This window comes from Chinchilla lanigera, unplaced genomic scaffold (assembly GCF_000276665.1).
Source record: "Chinchilla lanigera isolate Chin_1 unplaced genomic scaffold, ChiLan1.0 scaffold00002, whole genome shotgun sequence".
In the NCBI taxonomy this organism is placed as follows: Eukaryota; Metazoa; Chordata; class Mammalia; order Rodentia; family Chinchillidae; genus Chinchilla; species Chinchilla lanigera.
Genome location: NW_004955403.1, coordinates 37074670 through 37100325, shown reverse-complemented (window position 1 = coordinate 37100325; position 25656 = coordinate 37074670). Strand labels below are relative to the sequence as shown.

The 25656-nt window shown below is 36.9% G+C and overlaps 1 protein-coding gene across 1 annotated transcript in view; it reads right to left on the bottom strand.

Moving 5' to 3' along the window:
• Sh3rf1 (SH3 domain containing ring finger 1) overlaps nucleotides 1-25656 on the bottom strand; it is a gene marked incomplete at its 5' end in the record, with an annotated part of 151680 nt that overhangs the window by 40863 nt on the left and 85161 nt on the right. Inside the window, 2 exon segments of the mRNA XM_013513376.1 lie at nucleotides 13320-13415; nucleotides 14206-14481. Coding sequence (XP_013368830.1) covers nucleotides 13320-13415; nucleotides 14206-14481 — 372 coding nt within the window.

The following is a 25656-nucleotide window of genomic DNA, read 5'->3' as shown; positions in this document are numbered from 1 at the left end:
CTATTAAGAACAATACTGCCATGAATAATCTAGTCCACGTCTTATGGTGGACATAAGCACACATGTCCACCATATGGAGTTTGGATGTGTGTCCACGAGTAAAACCGCTGGATCATGAAGCTGGTGTATTTAGAAAAATCTACTTGTATGCAGAAGTATGTACATGCAGGTAGACACGGCATGGTCGGGTAGAATTAGCAAAGTGGCAGGCAGAAGACCACAGTCTAGTGCTAGCACTGCCCTTCACTAACTCCGTGACCTCAAGGTAGCCATTTTAGCTCTACTGACCACAGCTTCCTCATAGAGCAGGTCAAAGCTGATGATTTTTGTCTCTTTTAGCTCTCTATATCTATAATGCACAACCTCACTCTAAAAAAAAAAAAAAAAACGTAGTTCACTTTTCTATTTTATGTCTATTCCTCTAATTGCCTCGTATATTTTTCCTGCATTTTTATCCATTGACAGTAATATCTGTTAGCAAGATGTTGTCATATTTTAAAATTACTTTAGATTTGTTTTGAAGCAGCAGAAGCTAGTATTGATGACTCTGTTCCTTCCTTCCTTCATAAATTCCAGAGAAAATCCTCATAACGTGAAGACTATTTTGTAGAGGCATTAGGTAAATCAGGCAGAAAGCTAAACAGACTTTTGTTCTACATGTATTTTAAGCTTTGGTAACTACAACAGGAAAACAAGGGTCTAACAGCTTCTAATGGAATTTTGATAAAATTTATGAATGTTTGTTTGAGCTTAGTAGTATGGGCTTTCTGTGACATTTATCTAACCATGACCTTTACATTTCAAAGTGTACCCATCACCTGTAAAATAAATTTGTACCCTAAAATACCTTCTTCTCAGCATTTGGTAAGGGACTTGGATAAGACATAGGTTGGATACACAGTAAAAGTCAGTGTACCAGAGCTAAAGGCAAGGACTAAAGGGATCTATTGATCTTAGAATCTTTATGTCCTTTTTTAGAGAAAAAGCCTAAAATTTAGAAATAATTTATCTTTAAAAGTTACCATAGGGTACAAATAAACATGAAAGAAAATACTGGCAAGGCATCTTAAATAAAGAATTCCCGGAGACAGAGAGAGGAGAATGGAAGGGGTTGAAAGGGGGTGAAAACTAAGAATTAAGATGTGTTATGTACTAACTCCTCTCGATGAAAGTAATCACTATGTACTGCAAATGTACTAATAAAAGATGCTGAAATACACTGTGTAAGTGTAGTTGCCCTCTTTGTTAAAGACCACGTGGCCTTTTAGAAAGATTAGACTTAACATTCCTTAAAAGAGAAAATAATTTTAATCAGAACTAAATTGAATAGTGAGGATTGCATATGAAGTTTTAAAGGTGAATCACTCTCTTGGTTTTGTATTATAGGTCTATGAGAATACAAATAGTAGGTTTAAGAGACTATTTTACAATAGGCAAAAAAAACTTTAAGAATATATTATAATGTAACATACATGTACTCTTTTCTATAAGGAAATAAATAGTACAGACTACTATGGAGTAAAATGTCAAAGGTTTCAGCCAGTCTTTCACTTCCATCTCCTTTCAACCCACTTTCTGGATGTATTTACATTTAACAATTTAGAACATATCTTTCCATACATTTTCTATGTAGATGTTGTTATGCACCTACTTGATTAAATTTTAACACAAACAAGGCCAGGAAGTACACAGTTGTCACTCTTAACAATATCTCATGCATATCTTTCCTCGGCAGTAGGGTTAGGCATAGTATTCCGAAATATATTTAGACCTTCGTATCTCCAAGTTAACAATATTAGTGTTATCACTCACTGCTTAAATATCTATTAGTTGGGAAGGTAAGAAACTATATTTGTTCTTCTCTATTTGAGATTAAGCATCTTTTTCTTTTTCTAGGATTTGCCTATTTCCATATTTTGTCCATATTTTCATTAGGTTATTGGTTATTTTTCTTAAATCTTTATATTGTTAATACTCTTCATATATTATATCAAGTGGCCTTTATGCAACATGATTTGGGTACATTATGCATATGTCCAAGTTAAAAAATCATCCCAAGTTAATATGTTTTTAGAAGTAAACTTTTTTCAAATTTATCAATCTTTTCCATTATGGCAATTTAACATCATGCTTTAAAAATCCCAATTTTTTTTTAAAGGAACTATTTTCCTAGTATTTTAATGGTCTTTCCTCTCTCTCTTTTTTTCTTTCTTTCTCTTTACATGTCCATCTTTGAACCATCTGACCATCCGGTTTTATATAAAAAATATGGCAGGGAAAGCACTGTCATTTCCACACGGCTCAGTGGTTGTCCTATCACCAGTGAAAGGACAGTCCATCTTTTTCTGGTTTGAAATCCACCTTTATAAACCTGAAAGAATTAATATAAACTCAGCGGTATGATAGACATTGTGAAATGATAGGAAACGCTCAAGGGTAAAGGGCAACTGGGATGTGGGAAAATAGAAGGGAAAGAAGGAGAAAGTTTGTATGTATGTATATACAGGATAGTTAACATAGTTGTTCCACTGTCTTCTATTTCTTTGCTGAAAGAAACTATCAATAAGTCCTTGATTGATCAATATTGCATGTCTCTATTTATTTTCATGAGAAACCACTTTGAAGATATCAATATGTAATACAACAAGCATTGTTAATTTCCTACCACTTTGTTTGTAACTCTGTATTGTCTGTACTGTTCTTTTGCTATTTTGTAAAAGGTTATCTGTCTGTTAATGTTTTCCTCCTTTTATTTTTAAAATAAAACAAAAAATAAAAATTAAAAAAAAAAGAAATCCACCTTTATAAAGCCATGTGGTACTTCAACTCTCTACTGCATTGCTAGGTCCAATGTTTCTTCCCCAGATAAGTCAGATACTTTGAAGAAAACTAGTGATAGAAATTCACGGCCATTCTCTTAGCAGAAATGAAAATATTTTGCTTCACCTTATAGCCCTTTGCAAAATACATCTAACGTAACAGCAATGAGGAGTTTGTATTCCCGTTAGTCTTCATTTTTCCATGAAATGTAGGTAACAGGGTTTTAGTGTTTGGATGATATAAAATGCAAGCCCAATCTTCATTTAAAATATAAGACTCACCTACAGAAGAAGAATTATTCAACAAACAGAGGGGATTATTTGGGAGACTTAAAAAATTGATAGAAAAACCTCCCTTTTGGCAGCAGCTCCATTTAGGTTTCTGTAAATATTTGTTGAATGAATAAAAATATTTGTCTCTTAGAACTATCAAGGGAAAGACATGTGCTTCTGGACCTGCACTGTTCAAGTGAAGCGTTAATAATTTTAAATGTATAATTTTAAATGTTTTAGTTGTCACAATTAAAAGAATAAAAAGAACAAGGTAAAATTAATTTTAATAATTTATTTTATTTAGTACAATATATCCACAGTATATATAATGACTATAAAAACCTGACACAGTCCTTTTCTTTGGCGCTAAGTCAGTATGTATCGCGTGCTTACATCACCTCTCAGTTGGGACTAACCACATTCCAATTCGTTCAGCAGCAACATGTGCATTCGATTTGCTAGCTCAGGTCTCAACCCTCTGGAAGTCATAAGGGGAAAGAAATTAGGGACAGCCTCGTACCACAAGGTAGTTGTCCTTCTGAGGCTCATTAGGCATGAAGAATTTGCTGCACAGAGAAAAAAAATAGATTGAAGCTCTTCCCGTGGCCCCTTGTAGCCCATATTCCTCAAGCCTCTTGAGCCTGCAATAGTCGTAAGGACAACAGGGGTTACTCAGATAAGCAGCAGGACAGTGAGGAATGGGACTCTCAACCTGTTCCTCACTGCGAGGCCTCACTACTATGCCCTGCTAAAGAGAGGGCGTTTTCAAAGTCATTGCCTCCCTGCACTAGGGTAGGAAGGTGAAACGTCAGTGATTTCACTCCTGCCTTATTATAGTTATCTTTACCTCTGTTGGCCTTAGATCTCTCTTTCTCTTTCTCTCTCTTTCTCTTTCTCCCTCTTTCCTCTCTCTCCCTCTCTCTCTCTCTCTCATTCTTTCTCTCTCTCTCTCTCTAAATAAGAATTTACCTTGTCTAGTTTCTGATTTTGAAATGAAGGCAAAAAGACAGGTACAGGTATGTGTCACTGAAAGCCTATAAAGAATTTGAGCTTTAGGGCTGGAAAAGGTAGCCTCAGAGAAAACTACAGGACAAACCCTGAACTTGAGGTCAAAAGGTTAGGAGTCTGGTCTCTGCCCTCACTGGCTGAGTACTCTTGGGCCAACCATTTAAATGCCATGGCCTCACTTTCCATAGCTGTACAAAACGGGGATAGTAATGTCCTTCTTGCATACCGCAGGTAGAGATGAGTACAGGTAAAAAGGTTTTGTAACATATAAAGTGCTATACAAACATGAATTAGTCTTACTATTCTAAGAAATCCAACTGGCCATTAACTTTCTTTGTTGCCTTGGGCAACTTGCTTTATTTCTATAAGCCTCTAATTTTTCATATGTAAAATGAACTTGGACTTAGTGTTCTGTAAAGTTTTATGCCTGGATACAGTACCAACACCTTTTCTCAACCCCAAACAAAGATATCCCACTCAAAACACTCTACAGGTGGAAATCTCTGTGTCAGGTAGAGAGACCTCAAGTCACTGGTGACCAGGATCAGACCAAATAGACTTGACTCATGCAAGTGTTTTTGAGTGACCATTATAAGCTGAGCACAGTACTACATGAGGGAAACAGGGAAACAGATACACCCTCTCTGCCTCATGAGAGAAGGGGACCTAGGAAACAGCACAATGGATTTGTAACATTAAGGGGAGGAGGTGTAAATTCACAGGTCTGCTCAAGCAGTCAGGTCAACGAATTAAGGCCAAATAAATATCAACAGAAAGTGTGGACATTCGCAGAACTTTCAGTGAATTGGAATGTGTTTTCTCTCTGGGGCAACTGCTTGGCATGTTTATGTTTATTTGTTTTTGTTTGTTTTTGGTTAAGCTGGAAATTAGGTTTATACAAAATCTCCTGATTTTATATCTTAACTATTTAAAACAAAACCATTTTGAAAGTAGTATAAAAGTTATCTGGAGGCCATATTTGTTGGAGGTCTCTGATTTAGGGAGAAAAAATAAAGACAACAGCAAGAGTAAGAAAATAAGGGGGACACTCAAAATCTCAGGGTGTGGAAGATCCTGCTGAGTTTCCTAGGTCAGCCACCCAACCAACACCCTAGAAATGGAAAAGGCAAAAACTTCAGAGAGATTAAGAAAAGAACAGTAATCGATGCTATTGGAGGGACAAAAGAAGAGCTAAGGAAAGGAAAGGCAGTCAGTGGCAAGCAGGACAGACTAACAGCGAACAATAAGGAAGGACAAAGCAGAGGCAGTGAGAAGCAGTAAGTGACTCTTTTTGAGAATTACGCCAGGAAAAGGGAGAACCACAACTGAGGAGAGAGCAGTCGTGGAATATATTCTTGAGGGCGGCAAAAGGCAGATCATTTTCCTATATTAGGGGTAGCCAAAATAAAAAGAATTGACGTGCAAAACATAAAAGACATAAATGATGGGACCGAGTTCCCGGAGGATGAGAGACCTAAAGAGAAGATAGCAACCACAGGGGAGGAGAAACACTTTTGACCACAGACAGTGAATGTGCAGAACAATTTAAAAAACAGAAGAAAGCTCCACCCTGGAAACTGAGGCTCATGAGGTACACGTACCCGTTACTTCTGAAGAAAGAGATCTACAAACTACCATGGTTCTAAGGAGAGAGACCAATTGATAATTTTAAAATTGGGCGTAGTTCATGTCATTGCTCAATGGGATCTGACAGTGCATGAGGTTCTGTATGTTTCTATTTTGTATTTGTTCAGCAAATGCACATCATAAATCAGAAATGTTTATTAACTGAGAGTACACATTCCAATGATATATTTTATTTTCCAGAACCTCATTACCAGATGTAGGAATACTACAGAGGAAATACAAAAACACCCCAGGAGATAAAGAATATGGAATTCTCATTAAACTCTAAGTAAAACTTTTGTCAATGTGAAATTACACACTGACAGAAATTCCATAATAATTTGTAATCAGTTAATAAATCAGTGAACAAGATTTTCCCCTGTCCTTGATACCTAAAATGGGGGGGGGATGGAATACAGGGGATGGGCAGGAAGGGTGATCAAGAGGGAATCTGATCAAGAAGGGAGAGTATAGTGAGGGTACTGATCTTTGCGACTTTGCACATTTGTTTAAATTTTCTCAGCACATGGAGAAAGTTCTGCCTGGCATGTATGTAAAACCTACTAAGCATACTGTCATAAAACTTTATTCATTATTAAAAACTAATGCTTTATAACAGGAAAAACTTTCTTGAAATACTCTACCTCATTACTATTATCCATTGATTTTATAGTCAAAATGCCTCTGTTCAAGCCATTTATATGCTATGTATGAACACAAAGTGCCTGGAAAGGTACAGAATATTCATTCAGTCTTCTTCATGGGATATGAAATATGACTTAATACTTGATTAATTAAAATGAAGCTATTTTGCTTAGTAAACTCTTAGCAGTAATAGTTAAGATGTATATAGCAATATAATGAAATTGTTTAAACAATAAAGACATTAAAATAGTATGGCTTTAATTTGTGATTTTTCTCTTAAAAAAGCAAGCTCAAATATTTGAAATTGAGTAATGAATGTCCAAGGACTAACTTTTCATGTTAGCACTTGAAATGGTTTCATAATTTTTTAAATGAAAAAACAAGATGTTTTATACAATTATTAAGCAAAGCTGGCTAATAATAATAAATTTTTGTCACCAGGAGGAACACTAGCTATTGCATGTCATCTGGACCAAGTGCACAGCAGGGCAGGAGCCTAGGGCAGGAGAGGGACCATTATTCACTTCTCAATTAGAGGCTGTGTTCTCCTAAACAAGACACTTGTCTAAAAAATGGTAAAAATGCTTAATTACGTTACGGTTTAGCTATTAAAGTGTTTGTTATGCAGCCATAAAAACTGATGGATAATACTACCACACTTGCATGGAGACAGGCAGAGGTATGTATGTCATACCATTAAGGCACAAGGAAAAAAAAATGGAAGGATATTTACTAAAAGAACATAGGATGAGACCTAGAATTATTCATGTCCTTTTCAAGCTTTTTCTTTGGAATATGATTATATTAGAGAAGTAAAAGATTAAAAATATTGTTTATGTGAGACATGCTCTCAAGGAACATAAGAAAATAATAAACCACCTACACAGGTAACTGTATGACCATAACTACAGAACTACACTAACATGTCCCAAATCCCCACGAACAGTGAAAACTCAGTATTGTAGAAGTCTGAAGCAAGGAGAAAGTTGTTTTTATTTGGACTCATAGAATATGTTTTGCTGTATAGAAGAATTGGGAAAGAAAAGCTCTATGAGAAATTACTGTATCTTGAACCTTGAAGAAATGGTGAGTATTCAACAAGTATATGGACAAAGAAATATCCCAGACAAGCTGTAAAGACAGCAATCCCAAAATACATTTTCTAGGAATAATCAGTAAAGCCTTAACTATAGCCCTGGTCTCTATAAGGGAATATAGCCAGGCTGAAGAATGCGGGCATTCTTTGGGGAATACTGTGGAGGTTAGACATCATTTGGTCATTATCCTAGGGCCCTGATGAAGACTAGGCAGGAGATCTGCATTTTTATATCCTACAAAATTGCTCAGCTTGCTGGAAACTGTCCCTTCATGCAGTAAGAACTCAATAAACATTAACTGATCTTTAGAATCTCAGCTCCCTGAATGTTTTCCTGATGGGAAACAAAAGGAAACTCTTACGTTAGAAAGAGGCCATTGAATAATAGATGGAGCATAAACTGCCCTACATAAAGCTCCTTACCTAACCTAAGCACCTCCTTTACAGACGGAATCTCTGGCCATATACATTAAGTAGTTATTCCTAGAGCTTACAGGAGACCTGTCTTTGCCATGAGACCCTTAGGAGCCAGTATCATTTCTCCCTCTCTCACTGTAGCCGAAGGAAAAACTGCAATTACTTACATTAAGATGATAACATTCAGAGGATATGAAAATCTGGACCAGGGGACATGGCCCACAGTGCTTTAAAAAAAGAAAAATGCTGCTCAAAAAACAGATCCATCCTTCCTATCATTTTCTTTTGAAATTCTGTATCTTTTTTTTTTTAAATAATAATTTAAAAAAAAAAAACAGATGCAATGTATTCAGTTAGTCAGAATTAAGGGAAAAAAGAGGGTGCTAAGCAACAGAGTCATTCCGCTTACTGATTTCTTAACAATATCTCTAAATTTCACTTATAAAAATGAATGTACTTCAGAACTGAAGGAGAAATTTGGATGCTAGGCAATATCTTAATTCTCTTTCCAACTTCCCAACAATTTCTCTAAATTTCTTTTATAAACACTGATTACACTTTTTAGTTTTAAAGAAAAAAATACATTCAAAAATATAACTAATAGAATATTTTTATAGAGTTCAATCAATTCTTTGATTATTATATCAAAGACTATTATTTTGCCCTTCTGCTGTCATTATTCTCTAGAGGAAAAGCTTTAAGTTTAAAAAAAATAAAATTAACATTGCTAGTCTTAGCTCCTGCAAGGGTCATCTTGACAATTTCAAGCTATATACCTCAACCTCTACTACTTGTTTGGAACACAGACAATATCTTCCAGTTCCCTAACTCTGCAGAAGAGAAAGCCAGAGCTACAACTTTAAGGCCATTTGTACTGAGTCCTGCACATTTGATTTTCCATTGTTAATTCTGATAATATACTCTATCCCACAGCCAGCGGAGCTTATTCCTTCTATCTACCTGCAATGGTATATCCTTGGCCAGTATCTCCCCAGCTCTGCCCTCCCACCAGGGAGTCTTTTCTATATTACAAATAAACAGCAGAAGTTGCAAGATCATTGCACATGGTATGGCTGCTATTATTTTGGCCTGGGAAAATTCTGAAGTTGACACTATCATATACTCACTAAACCCAGTTTAAAAAAAGAAAGCAATCTCACTAAGGTCACACAGACCCAATGACTTTGAGGAATGTAACTTCCTGATATAAAACCAAGATACACTAGTAACAAAATATATGGCTAGCAGTGAAGGACAAGAATATTAGCTGAAAAATTTAACTGAAAGTGGGCAAAAAAAATCTACAAGCCAGTCTGTTTTTTGGTTGGAAACTTTTCTTCTACAAGTTCTTAGGTTGATCTTCAGTCATCTGAGCAACATTTATTGAGAACCCACTGTGAGCAGGCACTGTGTGAGAACCGCAGGAGACAGCGATAAGCCAGGAAGACAAAGCCCTCCGGGGCTCTCTTCTAATGTCACCACAACAAACAACTTGAAATAGTTAGACAGAACACAGTGCTATGAAGAAATCATGAGATTCTAATAACAGCAATCACTTATAAAGCTTTTACTGGGTGCCAGACATTATTCTTAAGTGTCACTGGAATTAATTCACCTGATCCAGAGGTTCTTTATTTCTAAAATAAGAAGACCAGGCCCAAAGTCACTCAGACTATTATGGCAGAGCCACAACTTGAATCCTAGCCAGGCAGCTCCAGAATCCATGTTTTCCCCCACTACCTTACCACTGAGTGTTTAAGGTAAAGCAAGGGGAGAGGAGGACTTAATTTTGACAAGACCGTGAGGGAAAATCTGTCAGAAGGGCGACATCTGGAGTGAGATCTAAAGCACGAGTAAACAACCCTTCTTTCTGGCAGTGACTGAAGAGGAAGAACAGTTGCCTATGAGGCACTCCTACTACATGTCATGCCAAGGAATGATTATCTTTATATTATCTATGGCAAAGGAGCAAGTTGCTGAATAACTTTTTTGTTGTTGAAAAACTTGGGCGAATGATACGTTAAACAAATGACTAGGAATCAAAATAAGATGAGAAACTTAATAAAGCTGTGTAGTTCACTATAAGCCTACGATATACCACATCTGAAAAATATCCAAAATCCTATATGTAGCACGTACCTCATTCAGACTTTTTGCCTGCTAAGAACTGTGTCATCCTCATCTGAACGACTGCTGAAACCGAATGAGTCAGTTCCAAGTTAATGGGCTTGTTAAAGTCTCCCATCCCATTGTGTAAAAAACTGGTTATTTTTTAACAGAGAGAAGCAGGCCACAAATTTCTTGATTAAACGCACCCTTTTTGTACATATCCTGGCAATGGGTCTTCACAAATGCCCCGGGCTTTCCCAGGAAACTCTTACCCCTCACTGCTTTTCAACTTGCTCAAGCCAATGAAGAGCCTATCTAAACAGAATAAAATTCACAACCTCCAAGGCCAAGGAACAGCCTGTCTAAATAGAATAAAACCCATACTATCCAAGGCATGTCCAAAGAAAAGACTGATGAGAGAATCTCTAGAGATGAAGGGTGAACGATATCAAAGCAAAAAAATCCTCATCATAAGAGCTGAACAAGGACTCCAAGTGACAGAATTCAGGGCCACTTATTTAGCAACTCTTTCTCCTACTTACTAACTCCAGAGACTTTCCACTTCTATTTAAGTCTTGCAGAATCTTACATCTCACTTTAATAGGAAATGTTTGCAAATCATGATATTATTCCTACTATTTTATTCCCTACTCAATGCACGTGGAGATCCAGACCATAGTTATGGGTTGAAAGAGAAGAGAAAGACCACTGAGGACAGGAAGGGAGGGCAAACTATTCCAGCAGCATGTCTTACTACCTCAATTCTTCCTACCCCAGTCCTCTCATTACCCACTTCTGTTGTTAAGTCTTTTTGATTTCCCTTACTTCCTTCTCTCCTCAGTTCTATAGTGCAACACCTGAACCACTAACCCCTCCAGTTTCATAATGCTACAACCAGCCTCTTCCAGTTTAGAGTTTCTGCCACAACCAAGTCTCTCGGGTGTTTCTACTACCAAAACCAACCAGTAGGAGCCAAGGGGCCTTTCAGCCTCTGTTACGGGCCTGTGTAAGGTTCCAGTGGTTCGAGGGACTCAGAATCTAACTGTGAATGTATTCCCTCACTACGCATGATGGCACACTCTGCCACAACTGGGTTATGGTCTAATCTGAGCTCCAAATCACTTTGCATAAGACATAGAGCTGCTAAACCCCTTGAGGGTATTATCTGATATGATCTTCTCAAAACCTCTGGAAGATAACTGTGTTTGGGCAGCAGTGTTTAAAACAAACAAAACCTTCCACCCAAGTACGTAAAATTGATGAAGACTTAAATGTCTGCTTATAAAATATAAGAAAATTATTTACTAGTGAACTTTTATCATATTTACTTTCATATTCAGTTCTGTCTGAGCCCTAAAGTGGGAAAATTATAAACAGGGTTTATAAAACAAGAGAAAGACTGGTATCTAGGAAAAGGCTTCTGTTTTTGATTTCTATGGTTTGCTTTTGCATATCTGAAACTGCCCTGCAAGACACTCTCTCCACTATTGAAATGGCTGGGTTTTGGTAGGCTATAACTGAAATCTGCCTCTACTTCAACCCCCTCAGGGCTAAGCCAGGTGTCACTAATCCCCAGGTGCTCTGCGCCCTACCATCAGCTTCAATCTGATGGCCTGACATCAAAGGAAAATTCATAGGCTCTTTAAGAGAGATGGTTTGTTTACTATATCTTAGCTAGCAAAATTCTGATTCAAATAAAGGAGACTACTCATTGGAAAGAAAAGAAGGAAAAGAATGAAAGTACTTTCCACTTGGGTAGAAGTTTACTTTTCCAATTTAAGTCAGAGTAAATAATCCTGATGACTCAAGTGACTGGAAGTGATTCTGGACTTCCTGTGGATAGATCTTTTAATGCCTATCTCTATGATCTACACCTGCCCAATAACAAAAATATAGTTATGCCTTTCATGTATCACAAACCAAGTGTCAGCATGTAATATTGATAATACCTAACAAGTAAAGACAGGTTTTTATTACTAATCTTGTGATTGTTTATGATCTTTAACGTAATTATTCAAATATTTGGAAATGACTGTAGTTTTCCATGACCCACACTTAGACTCTACAAATAATGCACAAAAAGGATTTCCTGTTAAGATTTTTTTTCTGCTGTTTACTTTCAAATAAGGAAAAATACTTCAAAAAACAGAAACATCTGAAGGGTATGGATAAAATTCAAGACTTGTACGTGGTTTGAATTACCTTCCCATGGATATATGGTAGAAAAGCTGACTTTTAATGAAAACTCTGGTAATCTCATTGCCTAAGGAGTAAGCTGAGTGCTGGCTACAAAGATGTAATTCGGCATTTTAATCTTCAGACTCAGATAAAAAGATAGCAAAGTACACATCACAGTGGTTTCTCTTTTTTATATGCTTAAGGTATATGCTTTGGTACTTTATACAGAATCATTCTGAACTCCCCAAATAACCTGTGTGCTCTCTCTTACTTTTTGGCTTTTGCACCTGCTGGTCACCCTGCCTGGGGGTTCTTCCTGCCATAAAATGCCCTTTTTGCATTTCTCTTGGTTAACCTCTATTTATCTATCACAAAGGTATTTTTCCAGAAGCCTTTTGTGTCCTCAACAACCTTGTTTGGTTGTTTAGGCTGTGGTTGTTTCATTCTTTGAAACCGCCTTCAATTTTGTTTTCAGCAAGAAACGATTATTACTAAAGGACAGTTTATGACATATGATATAATGAAGATCTAGTATAAACAGTAATTTCTTAGTTCATCTTTAATTTCTGCTTTTCTTTAAAATAATAGGACCGTGTTACTTTATGCACACTCTTTAGAGCTTTCTAAGTAACATTAATTAACTAAAAAAGGAAGGGGGTAGCTAAGAAGTTACTGACATGTGATTGAGAAAGATTTGTTAATTTATTTAATAAATAAACTACTTCTTACTCTAATGAATCATTACTCTAGTTCTGATGATGTGGTCAATAATGGAAATGTTTTTCCTTATACATAAACAAATAAATACATGAATCTTCCACTTGACTCAAGAACTTAACTTTCTGATCCCAAAGCCAGTAAATGGAATAGACCATCTGGAAATAGGATAGGTAGACAGTAGGAATATGGTACCTTTAACAAGACACAGGAATGCTGGTAGCAAGGAGACAAAGGGTTTCAAACAGTTCATAGCCTTCAGTAACCGAAGGGCAGAATGAAGGAATTCTTCCCGATCCATCCAGTGATCCTGAAGAGAACACTCCCAGTGCTTTGTGTTGTGAGCACTTCTTACTACTCCAACTATTCATTTAATATATATTTACTTAGCCGAGTACTAACACAGTTCGAGATTCTACAGACCAACTTACCTCAACATATGAAATTGGAAATATCCCGATTTTGTCTGCCAGCATTCCTTCAGCCCAGTTTTCATCCACCCTGCGGATCACAGTCAGAACGTCGTCCTGAAGAAACAGCAGATCATTAGTCTCCCTGGTCCCTTTAGGTTTGTTATTTAATTTTCTATTTCAATAAAGGGACTCGAATTTCAACAGTAGACGAGTAAAAATGCTATGACGCATCGTTAGTTCACAAATTCAATGTTTTCATGAACTAAGTGATACCTACCAGTCAACTTGTTTTCCTTTTATTTTTTTAGATAATAATAAACTATGAACTTCTACACAAGTGGCTGGCTGCTTATTTAGATCCATAAATTGCAAATGTAGGTGGCACCCACCGTGGCATCTTGAATTTCTGTTTAGATTGATCCTCAGATACTTCTCCCTTTCTCTCTAACATGCCAAATGTCCATTCAAATGCATGCTCTATTGTTTTTCTTTACAAAAACACAATATTCTACTTAAAATTCTAAACCATTTTATCAGTTCAGTAAATGTATTCTTTTCTGCTTTTAAGCAAAGAAATTTACATATAAAATAAGAAAGTAATGATGTTTCATTTGTTATTCATAATTCAATACTTTAAAATTCCTAGGTGCCACACATACCCTTTAAAAGAGGCTTAGAAATGAACGTAGGTTTAAATATGAAAACAACACCATGTAGAGCATCAGCCAAAATTATCTCTCATAGAAGTCTATGTACAAAATTATTTTTCTTAAAGAAGATTTTTTTCTAGTATTTTTAGAAGTGCAGTGAAATGGTTCAGACAAAATTATCTTTTTGCACAAGGCAGTATCAGCCATATTTCAGGTTCAAAAGAATTGATAAATTTCATTCTAATTCCATTTACCTTTGCAAATGGAAGGCAATCTTTGTCTGCTTCCTTGTCTTTCACTTCAAAGTCATAAAGTGCTTTGCACTGAGGTGGGGGCTGAGGTAATGGTTTAATAATCTGCACAAAATTGGTGGGGAAAAAGCCATGGATCCCATTGACTTCCCCATGGTACCAATTTTCATCCACTTGTCGTCGCAAAATGATGATGTCACCTTTGCTGAATTTAAGGTCTCCAGGCTCTTTTCCTTCGTAGTTGTATAATGCTTTGGCACACGGTAATTGAGGTACACCCTTAAAGAAAAAGATGAATTTTAATGAAAAAAAAACAGCCCCAAAATGTCTCTCAAAAATATAACTGTACTGTCAATGGGGAATCCAAACATTGCCCTATGGGAAAAAAAAAAAATCTTACATTATAAAATAACTATTTAGATATACCATCAAAAAATACCAAATGCAAAACAAATGTCCATTGGGGGAACAAGAACAGCAGGGTACCCAGGCATCTACAATGTAGACTTCTATTCCTCACATTTAATTTAATGGGACTTGTGCCTTGCTGGGATTATCAGTATATGAACATATGATTCCTGAGTCTGACTCCCTTGTATGAAATTCATGCATTAAAAAAACTTAATTTCTATATGAACTGTTTCATTCATCAGGATAAATGATAAGCACTGAGAAGAACAGAAACCCAATTCACCAATATGCTAATTGCTCTTAAACTCAATTAATAAAAATCAAAGTTTGGATTCTGGGCAAATCTCTTCATAATACTCCTTTTAATGTGAGCAGGAGACCTTATTCTTTCATGAACTCAACAGGTATTTATTGAGGATCTACCCTTTGCCCAAACCTGGAATATAACAGAAAATAAGACAGTCACAGCCCCTGCCCTCTCAGAGGTTATAGTCTGTAAGTATTCAGACAGCTTTTCGGTTTAAGACCAGTCAACTTTGCTCTTTCCTGGTTAGAGAGCACTGGTAGTCCGAGCAGCTAAGAAATGAGGTTTTAAATGTTACTGCATTGTATTATGTTTTTAAATGACGGGTTTAAAATTGTGTGCACCCCAAGGCATTTTAATCATCAAATAGATTAAATATGATACTTCCCAGTGTGCTGGAGGAACCCATTCCTGAGCATTAGTTGTCGTTTTAATATCTCTGGCCTCCCTAGAGTACTGCTGCCTATCACTGATTCAGAAGACATATGGTAAATCAAACATGTCTATAATAATTCATTGAATGAGATTATCGGCTCCTGCTTCTCATGTCCTCATTCAATTATTCATTCATCCAGAAAACATTTATAAGCTTTTACTTTTTACCAGGGAATGTGCTAGTGCCTAGAAGTTAAAAAGGAATAAGGCACAGTTCTTTTCGTTAAAAGATAAGGCATTAGAAATAATGGTGATGCAGTGTGGTAGTGTGCCGATATAGATAATGCACACTGGGAGAACTCTGAGGTTTGGGAGTGGGAAAAGGAAATACTTGCCCCAAGTCTTAAAGGGTACATTAGCGTTAGCCACGCAAAGTTGGAGCGGATGAACAAAAAGCAAAGTGAGAGCATTCTAGGCAGCAGGGACAGAACTAGCAAGGGTGCGGAAGGGAGAATCAGCACATGACTAGGGTTTACAAAGAATGCAATGCGCCAATATGAGAATTAAGGAATATTAAGTATAAGACACACAGGCTGAAGGCAACTTATGAAGGGCCTTGAATGACACGTTCATGACATTAGACTGCTGCACCAGGGTTAAAGTGCAGAAGGGCATGGTAAGACCACGTGTCAGATGGATGGGTCTGGCAGTAGAATGGAAAACAGAGACGAAGCAGGCAGGCAGGCAGACAGCTCTGTATAACGCACAGGCCTAAGCCAACGGAATGTTTTTAAAGTTTAATTTTCCCAACAAAATAGATCAATAGAGCTGGCCGTGGTGGCACACGCCAGTAATCCCAGCACTCGGGAGGCTGAGGCAAGAGGATCATTGCAAGTTCGAAGCCAGCCTGGACTACAAAGTGAGTTCAAGGCCAGCCTGAGCTGCATAGTAAGACCCTATCTCAAAAAGACCAAAAAAAAAAAAAAAAAAAAAAAGATCAATAGGTAGAACAACTACTTCTCCATCTCCCTCCAATGTAGACTAAAGTTTTACACTCTTGATAGCAACAGAATTCATAATATGATTTTCCGTAAGTAGTTTGTTTTCCAGTCAGATTTAAGAGTTTGGCCTGCTCATGAGCCAAATTTTTTTTGTTAATTTTGTTTGGCTTAAGAGGAATAGTAATTTTTGCTCTCAAAATGCTACTGAGAGTCAGCATGCCTTGGCTTGGCTTGTGTGATGCTGAGGTTAGCTAATTAGAGCTTCTTGGAGAGGCGAACATCCTTGGAAGACAGGAGCTGAGCCTCCCAGCAGTACTGATGCCCTTAGAAACACTCTAACTTTTGGATCCTGCCTTACAGCCTGGCCTTTAATGGCACAACTCCTGTTACTTAGCCTTGATATAATCATCTAAGCAATGCTGCTGTGTCCCGTTCTTCCAGAAAGGAATTCTGGTCCTTCACAGTGTCATGAGCGGTGGTTATAGTCCATTCAGGGCTCACTTTTGTGGAAGGAAGAGTTCTAATTGTGATCCATCCTTACCTATACTTCACCATATTCTCTTCTGTATTATGTAGTTCTTGAAGCCAGGATATCACAGCTTAACATATTTCTCAAAATAAGTTTGAGAAAATAGCAGTAAATAAATACAGTGATAAGTATTACTGTCAGGGAGGGGTACAGAATTGACAAGAGAACTAAGCCAACTCTTGAAATGTAGCTAATGAGACTGACCAGGCAGGATAAAGAACTCCTGGGAAGCACAGACTCCACAGCTTGAATCTCAGTGCAGACACTTACTAGTTGTGTGATCTTGGGCAGGGTAACTTCTCTGTGCTTTAATTTCTTAATCTGGTTTGTCGCGCAGATTTAGCAAATTTGTGTGCATAAACCCCCTCAAATGGTTCAGAAGGCAATAAAGTCTACACACACACACAAACTACACTACAATCACCACCACCACCACCATCACTATCAGCCAGCACGAAAAGCCTGGTCACCAGTAAAATGGGGCACCTGATGGTGTGTTTGTCTCTATGCAGCTGGATGCTTTCCTTTTGGATGGATTCACATAGCAATTGCATTTGTAATACATATTCACTGTATAACAATGCAAAGAATGTTCCTCCTAGGAAGTGTTCAAGATTTTGAAATGTGCATTTCTGAAGTGCACATTTGTTTTCTAAGTAGAATCCATTCATCTTCTGGTTGAACAGAAGAAATTACAAATTCACTGATACGCACCGTTTAATAGGGGATGGCATTTTAGATGTGGCAGTAGTTCATCTTGACAGGGCTAATGTAAGGCATTGGAAGCCTGCATGAATTAATTGAAAATCCTATTACAAACTCAGTGACAAATAACTCTATTCATCATTATGGCCTGTTCTCTCAATTTTTCCCCACCTCAATTAGCTCTATTTGGCCCACTCTGCCCAAATTCATGCCAGCCAAATCCATGCACCAAGATACAGATTTAGCACTCTGAGAAACCATTCTGAACCATTCTTTGAAGAGATCTGTAAAATTCCAAATGACCCACGGTATGGTTCTTTTGTAATATGCTGATGTGGGAACTAAGGGAATTTATTTCTTTACAGATCACTTCCACACACACCAGTGGTCTAATGGACTTATTAGCTTTTTCACAAAGCAAATCTATTAAGTGCTTCTAAAATCATCATTCTTAATAAAACAAGTGGCAAGGAGAAAACTTATGATAACATTGATACACATTACAACTAGCCCAGGGTTACATCCCTGTGATGCAACCAAAAATTTCATTAATTCACCCTGACTTGCTAAATGTTGACTGCTATGGTTATTTCAATGATCAGTAACCACAGAGAAAGAATCACAAAGCTTATGGCAATCTAACTGATGAGCAGACATTTGTACATCTGGCAGTGTTTTTCTATGGTGTTCTCTTTTGATTAAATTCTAAGTCACTAAAAAGCCAGTTTGTGTCAAGTTTCTCCAAAGAAGGTTTCCCACATTAAATAAAATGAATTCTACTCTGATTTCAAATCAAGCAAAGTTCAGTGATCTTTAGAAGACTTATTCCCACAGAGACTGCAGATGATTAAGGATAAACGGTTAAACGACTTGGAAGAGCAATAAAAGAACACATTTTCCTTCTGCAACATCTGAAGGATAAAGCCAAAACAATTGGTTTGAAAACCCAGGACTACTCTTCAGGGTAAAATACGTCCAGAGCAGAGGGAGGCCATGCCTTCTCATTGATCTGCTTAGAAAGGTCTGCGAGTCGTGTCATCACCCGGGCCCTCTGCCCTCTGAGCCTTCAGCAGCCTTTCCAAACTGCTGCTTTTCTTCTGGATCCTCTCATCAGGCCAAGGCTCCTGAGGATCCACAGAGCTTACATTTCACTTGGAGACTTTCACTTGGCTACACATGAAAGGGAAGCTTAAAAAGAGAGAAAGCCAAAGAGAAACCGATGCTGCAGCCTAACCTTGGGTGTGTGGCTGTCATTCATGCTGCCAGCTTTATCAAAAAGCTTGGCAGTTTGGACAGACAAAGTATTATAACAATTTCACTTCTAAAATAATTTTAGTAACAGTGAATTATTTTGCTCATAAAAAAGCATGACAGTGGACCGGCTTTACTTCTCAAATAATTTGTGTTTCTAAATTATACATGCAGATTGTCATAGAAGACATTAAAATCCTCATGCAATCTGCACACAAATATTTTTGATTAAATGCCTTACACTTCCATTTCTGTGCCATCAAGTGTATTCCAATATATCTGGCAAAAACGTTACTTGATGATCTAGCTGCGATTCTAACAGGTAAATAAAACATTCACTGCCAATTTATTTTATAGACTCTAAATGCCAATGCCCAGATATATACATGCAAGACAGCCTCTCTAAATTCAAATTCCTTCATGCATTTCTTACTGCTCCATAAAGTAAAAAAGATTCAATCACCTACTAAAAGAAAATCTAGAAGATACTCTTACAGTGGGAATGGCTATAAAATGTGTATAACTTAATAACTGAGTCATATCTAAATTGGTATAAACTCTGCCTGATTTCAAGTTGACTTTCAAAAACTTCCCAGAAAGAACTAAGGCGCAAAGAAATCATAATAACAGAAAGTACCACACACAAAATAACAAGCAGCAACATGGATTTAGGAAAGAACTTTTCAAATTCTGTTTTGTATAACAAAATACAAAGTAAAATATTGGCTTTTGTCTACAAAGTAAAATTTCTACCAAGATATAATAACAGTATTTCATAAAAATTTTCATTCTTTAACAGTAAGTAAGTCTTAAGTATTGTTCTCAGGATGTCTAGGTCAAATAAATCATTCAAATCTGATCTGGCCACAACTGGAAATGTTTCAACTTCAATATAACAAACATTCAAGATGATTTTTACAAGTTATTTTTCCAAAGTAATATCAGAAGGGACTGAGAATCCCATAATCCCACCTCAGTCCCATCTTTTATTTGTTCTTTCCTTTAGATTTATTTGTGGACAACAGTGTATCCAGATTTTCATCTAATAATCATTTTCTTAAGGTTCCACCTCCCCGTGGAAACTTGCCACCGTGAATTCTCTGGTCAAGCTAACTTAGATCTACCAGCACTCTGAGGATAGCAGTTGCAAATAGTCAGCACTTAAGAAAAAACTATGCCCCTCCCAACAAAGGAAAGAAAAAACCTGTTTCTTCATTCACATTTATTCTTTTTGCCCATGTTCTACACCCCAGTGTTCCCTTTTCTTCCAAACTCATTTTCTTCAGCTTTCATTCTAGCCAGTGATTGTTCTCTATTCCAGATCTAGTCCCCACTTTACCCTGGATCAAGATCGTAGGCTGATCAAGACCAGCCCGCGGTGGCATGTGAGAGCCCAGTTTGAAAGGCAGTGTTGCGGGATGGAGAGTAGATCATGAGGCATTATTTTGGAAATACTTATATTTAGGAGAGAGAGAAAACTAGACTAGGAGCTAAAGAAGTAGAAAAGAACCAGCAAATTATAACCATAGTAAATAGGAATAATTCCTGAGACAGTCTTATCCACATCATTGATGTCTTTGCAATTCTGAGATGGTTCCCAATTACCTCCTAAATCAAATTAAGGTTCTAAATCTTAAGTTTGATATCCTCCATTTGAATGGGCTGTTCCACCTCATACTTTCCACCCTCAGCAAAGAAATCAGCCTGTTACCACTTCCAACGTCAAACCCACCATTGCTCCTCCACCAAACTTCACTGAGAAGAGTCCATCTTTCTTTCTACCTACTCCCTCAAGGGTCCCCAGGACTTGTATGTATGTGTCACTTTACATATACCCATTCGTCTCACTTGCATTTTTATCTGTCTAGCAATATGCTTCTGTTGTTTGGAATCAGGCATAAATAAGGCCAACATCAGAATTCTGAATCTTGTTTCGGTCAAATGACAGTCTGTTTTTCACAGGTAAGTGGGCTACTCGTCCTTCAGGACCCAGCTAAGGCATTGTCTCCTTGGGGAAAATTCTCCCAACTTTCCCCAAGCAAGTCTGCTCAAGGCATTGTTCTTATGCAAACCCAGAGTATCTGAAGTATACCAGGTACCATGGACTTTGCCACACTCAGTTTACACCTGCTTCCCTGCTGTACTGCAACTTCCTGGAAAGCTGGGGCTATACATTATTCATCTCGGTATCATCAGCACCTACTTTGGTGTATGTAAATACATTCTTGCTGAGTGAAAAAATGAAAAAATGAATTTACCTCTAGTGAGGCGAGGAGTGAGTGCTAAAATATGGATGGGTAGGTAGAAAAATACTGTATCCCTTGTAAAACTAATTAGAAAGACAATCTATAGTTAGGTCCTCTAGCTTTGACTGTGTAGCACAATATATGCAATCGCATATTTAAGTGTCCTCACGTACTCCTCATGAATGGTAAATTATTATTCCATTGCTTTTGAAACTGTCTTTAGTGCCTCCTAGGTGCACAGTATGTTTCAGGCACTGGATTCGGAGATGCGGGAGGAATACAAATATTAACAGCACTTTCATTTCTAGTCTCTAAGGCTTCTGGGAAAACTGGGGCACACTAAGATGCAACAGAAACACCTGGGGAAATGTGAGCAAGGACTGCTAATTGGTGTCCACCTTTGAGCGTCTTAGTCACATAAACAAATGCATAATACATTCTGGAAATATGCAGTTGAGCGTTTTATGCTAAGCAAATTGCTGGCATCTGAAAAATGTGAAACAAATTATGTAGCAAACCACAGCAAACAAATATTTTTTCTTACAAACTCATTTGGTGGTTATGAGAAAATAGTCATGTAACCGATATATAGCTTTTTTTGGATGGCCTTAAAAGGGAGTACCCAATTGACAGACAAATCATTAAAGAAGACAAATCTTATGAGTTTCTGTAAGGGAAGATAGCTATTGAGAATGCAACTCACTGAAGCACAACGCAGGAAATTCATGTCACTCACTGCCCTGAATATTAGTTTTCTATTTCATTACATATTTAATAATTATTATGGTAGTTTGCAGAGAGCAGGGAAATTTATTGGGAAAATTCCCTGCAGTAACTTGAGTTGCTAGCTTGAGGACTCATGGTACGAGGGGAAACATTTCCTGGTAAAAGGTCAAGCTTCTACCTATTTGGAAGACAGTGATTCCTGGCAAAGAACCTGCCCTTTCCCTGCCCCTGCCCAGGCTGGTTTCCCACTTGACCTTGAGGACTGGGCTGCCAGGCTAGAGAAAGAGGAACAACCATGTGCAATGAACTCTGTAGGCAATACAACTAATCCTTACAGAAAGCCAGAACGCCAGGGTCAATCACAAATACAGAGGGAGAAAGGAGGGCATGAAAGAGTAAGTTTCAATACAGAAGAGGTCAGGTAAGGCCTCAGTCACATTCGATTATCTGGTTTCTGTTTCCTAGCCCAATGTTTTCCTTAATACCCTGGAGAAAGGACGTTCATATAATTTAAACATAATATTAAGTGTGAAAGATAGTCCATAGTTTCAGAATTACAAAAACACTGGAACAGACCCACACATAAATGGATAACTGACAAAAATGTCAAGGAAATTCAATTAGGGAAAAGACAAATCTTTTCAAAAGAGGATTCTCAAACAATTAGAAATTCAAAGGGAGAAAACGGAGACTTGACCACGACCTTACATCATGAAGAAAAATTAATTTGAGATGAAACTCATAATGAAATGTGAAGGCTAAACCTATAAGTTCTTCAGCAGGAAAAATAGAAAAATACCTTAGTGATAAGGTGAAGAAGAGCGTAACTAACTTTAAAAATTGGTAAACTAGATTTTCTTAAAATTGAAAAATTCTGTTATTCGTCAAAACACATAATGAAGAACAAAATGTAAGCCACAGACTGGGAGAAATATTTTCAATACTTATATCTGACATGGGACCCAAATCCAGAAGTGTGAGGAACAACTACAAATCAACAATTCAGTTCAAAAACTGGCAAAATATTTGAACATGTATTTTGAAAAGAAAGATATAAGTATAGGCATGAAAGGGACCCAATCACTAGTAATCATAGAAACAAAATAAAAACACATGATATTATTTCATATCTATTAAATGATTAAAATTTAAAGACTGACAACAGAAAATGTTAAAACTGTAGCACAACTAGAAGGCATACATATTGCTAGTTATAGTTTATAACTGTTAAATTTTCATAGTCATATATATAATCCTAGGAATTAATCCAAAAGAAATGAAAACATATGTCCACACACAGACTTGTATAAAAATGCTCACTGTAGCACTATAATACCGGATACTGAAAATAAATGTCCAACAGGAGAATAAACAGTGGAATACTTTAGCAATTAAAAAAAAAAAAAGGAGGGCTGTAGATGTAGCTCAGCGGTACAGCCTCAGATATGTGAAATTCTGGGTTTAATTAATCCCCAGCACCACAAAACAACAATAACAAAAACAAATTACTAACATTTGTGAATGAAAATAATCAAAATAAATGCTATGCTAGGTTTACATGACACTCATGAATAGGTAACACAAATCAATTGTGATGGAGATTAGAATAGTAGGTGGCCGCGCTCAGTGGATAAGGAAAATTTCTGGGACTATGAATATATTCTGAACCTTGACTACCATGTTGGTTACCCAGATGCACAAATATATTACAACTTATTAGAGTGTGTAATAAAGAGCCATAATTCACACATACAAACTTCACCTCAGTATAGTCTTAAAAACCATAAACCAGTACTTAGAAAAAAAAACAAAAATGACCAAATATACCAGATATGTGAAGATACAAAAGTATCATAGTGAAAAACTGGCCAGCTACACTTGCTGGCAATTTGCAGACTGGCCAAACTAGAAATAGAATTCCAAAGTCTAGGGGTAGGAGAGGGAAGGACGATTACTTTTCCACCAGCAGAGCCATCTGTGAACACACAGGAGTGCACCTAGTGTAGTGCCTCGGCTAGAATTTGGTCCTTCACTTAGCACCTGTCACCCTCTCCACTAGAGGTCCAACCTACACTGAATCTCCTAAACAAAAAGAAGAGAGAGCTGTGGTGCAGCCACTGGGGAGAGATAAGGATGATAAAGGCGATGGAAGATACTTGGATGCACAAGTGGCAGAAACAGATGTGCTAGTTGGGCAGTGTCTTTTTTCAAGTACCATGAGAAGGTCTTATACAAAGACAGACCAGTTCATATTCACTGAAGGAAAAAAAATAAAGGCTTAGACAGATGCATGCATTATTTAAGTTGGATAAAAGAACTCCCTGACAGAGAAGGTTGTTAAATATTGCAATGGATTATGATATCGCCCTCACTGGAGATTTTTAAAAATAGGAGCATCTCACAAATTTTGGTTCTGCCCAAAGGCAAAGGAACAGACTTGTGATCTCTAGTAATACTATTTCCTTGGCAAACTATTTGGGGAAAAAAACTATTCTACATGATTCTGTCCTTTCTTTTTTAAGGAGAGGATCTCAAGAGTAAGGGTAGTAAGGAGGTACAGAAGCATGAGCAAGCAGGAGATGTTTGAAAAGGAAAAAAAAAAAGGATCATGATTTATCCTACAGAAATCAAAGCAAGCCAGCTTCAGGCCTCCAAAGTCTAGCACAACCTGCTACAAACAAATCCTGTGGAATAAAGTAGAATCAAGATCTGTAACACGTAATTCTCCTCATAAAAAAAAATCTATATAAGTATATGCTTTAGAATTTTGGATTTTGAAAAAGATTAACAAAAAATTGTGGCAATAACCTCACAATTCTTCCAGCTAAGCTCTTTCATCTTTGGGAATGATGTTTTGAATATACTTTATAAATATTCTGTGGTACTAAAATGTACTTGAAGATACTAATTGCCTTTACTCAGCATTCTCCATTAAAAGACTGTGCAAGAAATTCTACTGGAAAGAAAAAGAAATACCTATAGCATTTGCAATGAGTAATTTTACCAATAGGTATATTATTATTTTAAAATAAGCTGTTTTGTTGAATTCCCCTTCTACCCAAAACTATTCCAATTCAAGTTACCAATTATTAAAAAAAAAAAGAGCAATTCAAAGAGCAAAGGTTTACTAAGTCAATTCTGACAAGCCCAAATCAAACTCTCACTTTCTTATAAAAAACTAAGAATTACAAGTATTTTCAACCAAAATGAACCATTTATATAAAATGATCTTATTTTTATATTTTAGGTGATTAAGCATATAGCAAAGAATATATAAAATCAATGTGCACATCTGAGACCACTTTTAAGCAGTTAATATATATCGCATAAGACAGTAACAGATCACACTAGCTGTGTTCATAATAAAGGTAAGTTTAAAATAATCACAACACTGACAATCTGAATATTTTTGGCTATGACAAAGTATTTCATTACAGTTCTTTGACATCTTATAGTATAATACAACTGTATGATTTTTTAAAACTCTGAGGTTTTTTTGGCAATACAATTGGTTTTTCCCATTCACAGGCTATGACCACCTTGAAGGCAGAGCCTGGATCGCATTCATCTTTTTATCCTTAGAGCCCAACAAAAACACAGAATCAACTTGGCAAAGAATGAACTTGTTAAATGACTACTTTTGTGCTTCCTCTTACTTCATTTCTAGATTTGCTAGATTTTGAACACATAATTTTAACAGATTATCTGTCTGTCTGTCCTTTTTCTTTCTTTACCAAACCCAATGCAAACCTTCCTCTTTGGTACTTAAGATCCACAGCTTATGACCTCAAACTATATTCTCAAAAGCCTGTGCTGTCTACAAGTATACCACCCTAAACACTCTCGATCTCAAAAGCCTCATGCTCCTCTCCAAGTACCCAGCATTTTAAACAAACTGTATTTGTG